The following is a 7,518-nucleotide window of genomic DNA, read 5'->3' on the forward strand; positions in this document are numbered from 1 at the left end:
ATTCTCTCTCTCTTTATTATTCCTCTCCCTCTCTTTATTAATCCTCTCTCTCTCTATTAATCCTCTCTCTCTCTTTATTAATCCCCTCTCTCTCTTTATTAATCCCCTCTCTCTCTTTATTAATCCTCTCTCTCTCTTTATTAATCCTCTCTCTCTCTTTATTATTCCTCTCTCTCTTTATTAGTCCTCTCTCTCTATCTTAAACACCCTCGCACATTTCTTCCACATTTTTATTCAGCTGAATTAGAAGACAACCGGTCAAAATAATTTGTGTATTGCACAAGCATGTTTCACACACAATATTGAAATAACCTCCTCAAACAAATGTAGTTAGAGTGCAAATATTCCAAACAGAATATGACCAGAAAATCTACGCGGTTAGACCGTTAGATAACAACAACTAACAAAGAAATAGCTCTTGTTTTAGCCATGTCCAAACCTCTTGTACATATGTAGAAATAGCTCTTGTTTTAGCCATGTCCAAACCTCTTGTACATATGTAGAAATAGCTCTTGTGTTAGCCATGTCCAAACCTCTTGTATATATGTAGAAATAGCTCTTGTTTTAGCCATGTCCAAACCTCTTGTACATATGTAGAAATAGCTCTTGTTTTAGCCATGTCCAAACCTCTTGTACATATGTAGAAATAGCTCTTGTTTTAGCCATGTCCAAACCTCTTGTACATATGTAGAAATAGCTCTTGTGTTAGACATGTCCAAACCTCTTGTGTATTTAGCTTCAAGGAGAGGTAGAACTGTATGACTACCATGCAGTCTCCAGGAACCTTTAAAGGGAGCCGTTTCACCAGAATACCAGCGCCAAGCATTCCTCCCACTCAGCCGTGCATGTCCACCTTTAACTCGGCTAAGTTTGGAGCTCCTATTTCTCAGCACCGTTCCTCAGGTGAGTGTCTGTCCGTAGGTCACTTGTACCTGGTATTCATATGAGCCCGTCAAGTGGGCAGTACCTCTTCTGTGTGGTTGGTTGACTGGAGGTGACCCTGGTGTTACCTGAGGGAAGGTTTGGCTGCTAGCTACAGGTGAAAGGGTTTGGTGGCCACACGGGGCATGGCGGTGGGAGAGGACGTGGCAAATGCTCTCCTGAGCTGGGCCACCCGACCACCAAATGCTGGGCTCTCCTCTTCATGACTGACCACCACTAGAGAGATAGAGAGGGAAAGGATTGTAAAAATATATGTTAAGTCAATGAGCTTGAATCGAGTGTAGAGTATGTCATATACACGCACTTATGTACACACAAAAAACACTCTCTCTCTCTATCGCTCTTTCTCTCTCACCTCTTCTGCTCTGTGGACAGGCCTTTTCTCTGGCTGACAGCTGGGGTTGGAGACAGAGGCTGATGTTGTTGCAGTGGGGCCTGTAGCAGAGGCCCCAGTCCTTTAGGTCATCTGTGCTGTAGCCTGACACACTGTCGATGCTGTCCTCCCTGGTGTCCTTTGGGTCGACCTCAGCACTGCCTGTGTACTGATCCTCCTCAGAGTCCTTAGACCCGTCTGAGTCTTCCTGGAAATAGAAGAAGAATGGTGAGCTACATCCTGTATGGTAAAGCTGATATCTTTCTCTCTCCCTCTCTTTCTGTGTCTCATGCAAACGCACGCATACGAAAACACACACACACACACACACACACACACACACACACACACACACACACACACACACACACACACACACACACACACACACACACACACACACACACACACTTACGCTGAGTTGCATCAGTATGGCTGATTGTGAGCTGGTTTGGTGGTTCTCTCTGTCTGTCAGTAGAGACACAGTATGGATATCAACCACTAGGTTGTTAATTTTTGTACTCTGTAGTCTGGTGTTGGTACGAAGGGTCTGGAGGAGTTTGGAGGATCTAAATTCATCTACCTCTCCGATCACGCTCACACTCACATCCCCATCACGGCCCAACAGCCAGCGCACGCTCTTACTGTGACCTGAGGAGACAAAGAAACACACAGACACATTGAATGCCACACTGTGTAATTATCACAGATAATACAATAGAAGGTAACTCTTCAAACCTATCACTATTTTAGATCCATTGTCAGAGTTCATCATGGAGTCTGGTTGTCGTACTGGTTCCAGCCCAGCAGATGGTGCTGTTGTCTTATCAGTGAACAAACATGTCACTGACGTCTGCAGTAGCCTAGTTTTATCTATTGTCCAGTGTATAGGATCTACACAAACACTGCCTTAGGGTGTTTTCACATATAGTCCTCTTTAAAAGAACCCGATCTCAGTCCTCTTTAAAGTGAACTCTGAGGTCAAAATGTAAAAAAGCAAGAGAACTTAGTTGTCTTTGTATTCACACTGTCCTCTCCTTTGAATGAGGACTCAACTATTTTGCCAGTTCACTGTTCACCTATTTTGTGGTCTGAGTTCTCTTTGCATTCACATTGCTATGTTTAGAAAGGAACCAAGATCTTTTTCCAACATTTACTCAATGCACTCTGGGTATAAGACAAGCCATTCTGTCTTATCGGAAGCTAATAGATTGCATGTAGTTATTAGGCATCATTATTATAATCAAAAGATAATATTAACATGTAAATATTATTGGTACCAAAATAAATAGCCGAAGAATAACTGCAGATTTAATAATGATGTAATTGAAAATTGTACCCCCTTTAAGAGCTAGTATTGATTTTGTACCCTATTCTCTTCTCACACTATTCAAAGCCCACAATCGAATAATCAGTATGTGAAGCTCTCAGCCTATAGATGACATATTTCAAACAAATAATCTGAACGTCGTGTCGGTACAAAACTCCACACATTTTGGGGAATTTCTGTGCATCCTTGACAATCGCAAATCAATATCCAAAAACAGCACACACTTTTTCAGCGAAACTAGACATTATCATCTTGTCTCTTTTGTGACAAGCGAACCTGGGGAGCTTTGTGTTCACATTGCCCTAAAAAAAGGGAACCGGAACTCGGAATTCAAGTGAACCAAACTCAGACCACCTCTCGAGATGGTCTCAGTTTGGTTTGCTTTGGGGACTCTTAAGGGGTCTGAGTTCCTTTGGAGTGTTCACACTGCACATTAAGCGAACCACAACTGAATTCACAAAAATTGTCTGAAAGGGACCAAGTGTGAAAACCCCCTTACTGACACACCAGACTATGGTCTTCACCTTCCAGTAATCACTCCGATCTGACCTTAGACCTGTGCTAATTGGTGTCATAAGTGGGATTCAACCTGTCTCTAGTTACAACCTCTAGTCTCTAGTTACAGCCAGGTCACCATTACAGTGATATGAACACGATACACATGAACAGGCTACTAGCCTAAATTTGAAAAAATGACCCATTTCAATTCATTAATTTCAGTTCAGATAATTGAAAATAAACCTATGTAATAAGGGAAGAGCACAATTGCAAGAAAAGGTGTGGAAGCAAATCATCTTGGAAATATGTGATGGATTTTTTAAGCCTACAGGATGGACCACAAGCTGTGTGTGCGCGCCTGCATCCTTCCCTATATGTGTGTGCGTACGTATATCTGCTTGTGTATGTGTGACATTTAGGAGTTGTACTGTGTTACTATCTTACATAAGGAGAGTCTTTCTGGGCCATGGGGCCTGTGAGAAGAATGGTGAAGTGTTTGATGCTCAACACTCTGTTCTGCTGGTCAGTTTGACACCAGGTGTTAAGAGATGACCTGGCCTGACCTTCTGCCTTCTGCTACTAAGATGACACACGCGCACACGCGCACACACACACACACACACACTCAGGTGACACAGAGCACAGATTGGAAAGACATAGAGGTAACGAGATATTCAGGGCTAAAAGCAGCGAGCCTCACCAAACCACAGGGCTTACTCAATTCTATTCACTCCTATTCAATCTGCCGGGCAGGCAGGCATGTGGAATGAATCAATCGCTGCCGCTGTGTTTCTGATTATAGAGCTCTGATAAGAGGGCTGGGTACTACACTATACTGTTCTATTAGTACCAATGGAGATTCTATATTCTATATCCTATCAGATAGAGAAAGGGACAGGGGGAGAGAGGAATAGAATGGGTAAAAGAGAGACAGAGAGGGGGATAGAATGGAAAAGAGAGAGAGATATGGGTTAGTGAGAGTGGTGGAACTAGGCCTGATCTGAAGGCCTCTCTCTGTAGATAAGAGTGTGGTTTCAGGGTTGTGTTTCTCAGAATAGTGGAGTGGGTGCTCAAGCATGCTCAATTACTCATTGCCTCTTTCTCTCTCCAGGTCTCTTTCTCTCTCCCAGTCTCTCTCTCCCTGTCTCTCTCTCCCTGTCTCTTTCTCTCCCTGTCTCTTTCTCTCTCCCTGTCTCTCTCTCCCTGTCTCTCTCTCCCTGCCTCTTTCTCTCCCTGTCTCTCTCTCCCTGTCTCTTTCTCTCCCTGTCTCTCTCTCCCTGTCTCTCTCTCCCTGTCTCTCTCTCCCTGTCTCTCTCTCCCTGCCTCTTCTTTCTCTCCCTGTCTCTTTCTCTCCCTGTCTCTTTCTCTCCCAGTCTCTCTCTCCCTGTCTCTCTCTCCCTGCCTCTTTCTCTCCCTGTCTCTTTCTCTCCCTGTCTCTTTCTCTCCCTGTCTCTTTCTCTCCCAGTCTCTCTCTCCCTGTCTCTTTCTCTCCCTGTCTCTCTCTCCCTCTCTCTCTCTCTCCCTGTCTCTTTCTCTCCCTTTCTCTCTCTCTCTCTGCCTCTTTCTATTCCTTTCCTCACTCTTTTCCCCTCATACTTCCGATCTCCCTTTCTCTCCCCCTACCTCCACATCTTTCATTCCCCCCTCCTGTTCCCTCTCTCTCTTTCTATATTTGAAAGGTTTTCCTCTCTCCCTGGCCTACACTTTAGGCCCTTTGGTGTGTTGAATCTGAGGACAGATCATTCTGTGCAGGCAGATGAGAGGAAGCAGAGAGAGGAGAGGAGGTAGAGAGAGGAGAGGAGGTAGAGAGAGGAGAGGAGGTAGAGAGAGGAGAGTAGGTAGAGAGAGGAGAGGAGGTAGAGAGAGGAGAGGAGACAGAGAGAGGAGAGTAGGTAGAGAGAGGAGAGGAGGCAGAGAGAGGAGAGGAATCAGAGGGGGGCAGAGGTGGGTGTGACCACCCAGGGAAAGGAAACCCTAAATGATAAAATAGACACTCCTAACTCCTCTTACCCTTACCCTAACAACAGGGGCGTGTTCTGAAGTATACTCTAGTTTACAGTAAATTACCTGCATTTATTCTGTACTCACTAGCACCGGTGTGTGTGTGTGTGTGTGTGTGTGTGTGTGTGTGTGTGTGTGTGTGTGCGTGTGTGTGTGTGTGTGTGTGTGCTGTACCTTTCTTAGACCTGGCGTGTTCCCTGGATCTCCTCTCTCTCTCGTCCTTCTCCTCCCTCTCTTTCCAGCGTCTGACCTGCTCCTCTCTCATCTTCAGGAACAAGATTCTCTTCTGGTCTTCACTCAGGGCCTCCAGAACCTCTGGGTCCACCCACATCTCCTGTAGGATCTGAGCCAGCATACTGTCTGATCCTAGATTAACCTCCTTCCTCTGGTGCTGTTGGGACTGTCTAAAATGCTGTTTCCGGCCTGGTTCAACAGAGGGCTTTAAATCCCAACGTCTGGTGGATCTGGTACAGTCCAAATTCCAAAATGCTGAAGAGTTCTCTTGCAACTTCTCAGACGTTCTCTCAGTAATATTATATGGCTTCTGCTGGGAGGGTGGATGGTCACTGATTCCTTGCTGGTACTCTAGAGCAGTAGAGAGTATATATATATATGATTACATCGTTTGCCTTTCTTCACAGCTTTTCCCTCTTTGGCTGTCCACCAACACAATTGTAGGTTTGTGTGTGTGTTTGTGTGTGTGTATTTGTGTGTGTGTGTGTGTGTGTGTGTGTGTGTGTGAGTAAATGTGTGTCCACTCCCTCTACTACCCCCTCACAGAGAGCTGCCCTACTGCTTTTAAACATTTGAAGGTAAACAGAGACCAGAGAACAACCCAGCTGGGTGACAGAACGGCATTTCATGTCAATAGAGAGAGAGACACACATAAACCTGACATTATTTCCATCCTTTTGATTTAGAGAGGGAGGGAGAAAAAAAGACTATGCTGGCACTGTTTATACTTTTTTAGAGACAGAAAGAGAAAGAGAGGGAAACACAGAAACAGAGAGAGAAAAGGGGTAGAAGAGACTTTGCATCTCTCATGACCAGGACAGAAGAGACAGAGAGATAACCAGCTATCTCTCATGACCAGGACAGAAGAGACAGAGAGATAACCAGATCTATGTATCCCCCCTCCTAAGGCTCATGGTCACCTACCCTCTTACCTTACTTATACTCATATTGTTTTTAAAACATGATCAGCAAGGGAATGAGATAATGATCAATAAGTCTCCTTGTATATGTCTCAACACAGAGGGCCAGACCACCAAACTACCAACAGACATGTATTGTACAGTCACAGGACATCAGTGGAGACAGAACAGTTGCAACAACAATTACTTATCATATATGGAATACCACTAAATAAAGCACTGCAGGAATCTAATCTTACAGTGATTAAAACATTGTTATAACCTCATTATAACAACATTGATACACAACATAAAGACATTAACTGGTGTAACTAGAGACTAACAGGAACAGATGCCTGTAACCCACAGAAACACAAAGCGGGGAGTTTTGAATCTATGCCAGCATGCAAATACATTTAGGGTTTACCATCGTCACTGTTCACATACAGAGAATGCCAGAGCAGAGGCAAAAGGACAGAATGGAAAGAGAAAGACCATGTGTGTTGCATACTAAGGGAGAAGTATTTATTTTGTTGAGTTTTCAAACAGAGCCTGTTTTACTATAACTGACAGAGAGGGGTTGTGAGAGTGGGATGAACTCAGACAAGAACAAGAAAGTAAGAGAAAGAAAAGCGAGCGAGTTATAAGGAGAAGAAAGTAGAGAGGAGGAGAAACCCTGAGATATCAAGCGTACTTTACTTACTGTGACGGCCCAGCCTGAAAAATGAGCAAGCCTGGTCCTGGTGTGAGTTACACTGTGACTGACTGTATCTGGGTGACGTGTGTGTGTGTGTCTGTGTGTGTCTGAGTCTGTGTGAGTGAGCAGTAGAGTAGTCTGTGTAGCAGAGTCGGTATGCTGGCTATGATGATCCCCTGCCCCTTTGTGTACTGGATATGAGGGGGCTGCAGTGACATCACAACATTCTCTCTCTCTCTCTCTCTCTCTCTCTCTCTCTCTCTCTCTCTCTCTCTCTCTCTCTCTCTCTCTCTCGCTCTCTCTCTCTCTCTCTCTCTCTCGCTCTCTCTCTCTCTCTCGCTCTCTCTCTCTCTCTCTCTCTCTCTCTCTCTCTCTCTCTCTCTTTCTCTCCTCCCTCTTTTAGTTGTAATATCACAGGAACTCTTATAGGCAGGAGGAAGCATGATAACAGGCCATTGACAGGGATTGATAAACATGATTACATAAGTAGTCATCATCAGTGGCTGACCCCACCCATAGTTTAATGACTGATCAGTGTCTAGAC

General features: G+C 44.6%; 1 protein-coding gene across 3 annotated transcripts; it reads right to left on the minus strand.

The window, feature by feature from the left end:
* Window positions 1-258: 258 nt before the first annotated feature.
* Window positions 259-7,201, minus strand: LOC112255955 (SH2 domain-containing protein 4A). Of its 3 annotated transcripts, none has more exons than XM_042325935.1 (5): window positions 6,981-7,201; window positions 5,319-5,729; window positions 1,899-1,966; window positions 1,298-1,523; window positions 259-1,158 (listed from the first exon to the last, which is right to left on the minus strand). In XM_042325935.1, exons 2-5 carry the CDS (start codon window positions 5,497-5,499, stop codon window positions 1,034-1,036), a joined length of 600 nt encoding a protein of 199 aa, XP_042181869.1. In that variant the 5' UTR covers window positions 5,500-5,729; window positions 6,981-7,201; the 3' UTR covers window positions 259-1,033. The 3 variants fall into 3 exon arrangements, with proteins under 3 accessions (XP_042181869.1, XP_042181868.1, XP_024284581.2); XM_042325934.1 differs by having other exon boundaries at window positions 1,731-1,966; window positions 6,972-7,199; XM_024428813.2 differs by having other exon boundaries at window positions 1,731-1,966; window positions 6,981-7,194.
* Window positions 7,202-7,518: the final 317 nt, after the last annotated feature.

This window comes from Oncorhynchus tshawytscha, linkage group LG08 (assembly GCF_018296145.1).
Source record: "Oncorhynchus tshawytscha isolate Ot180627B linkage group LG08, Otsh_v2.0, whole genome shotgun sequence".
NCBI classification, from domain to species: Eukaryota; Metazoa; Chordata; class Actinopteri; order Salmoniformes; family Salmonidae; genus Oncorhynchus; species Oncorhynchus tshawytscha.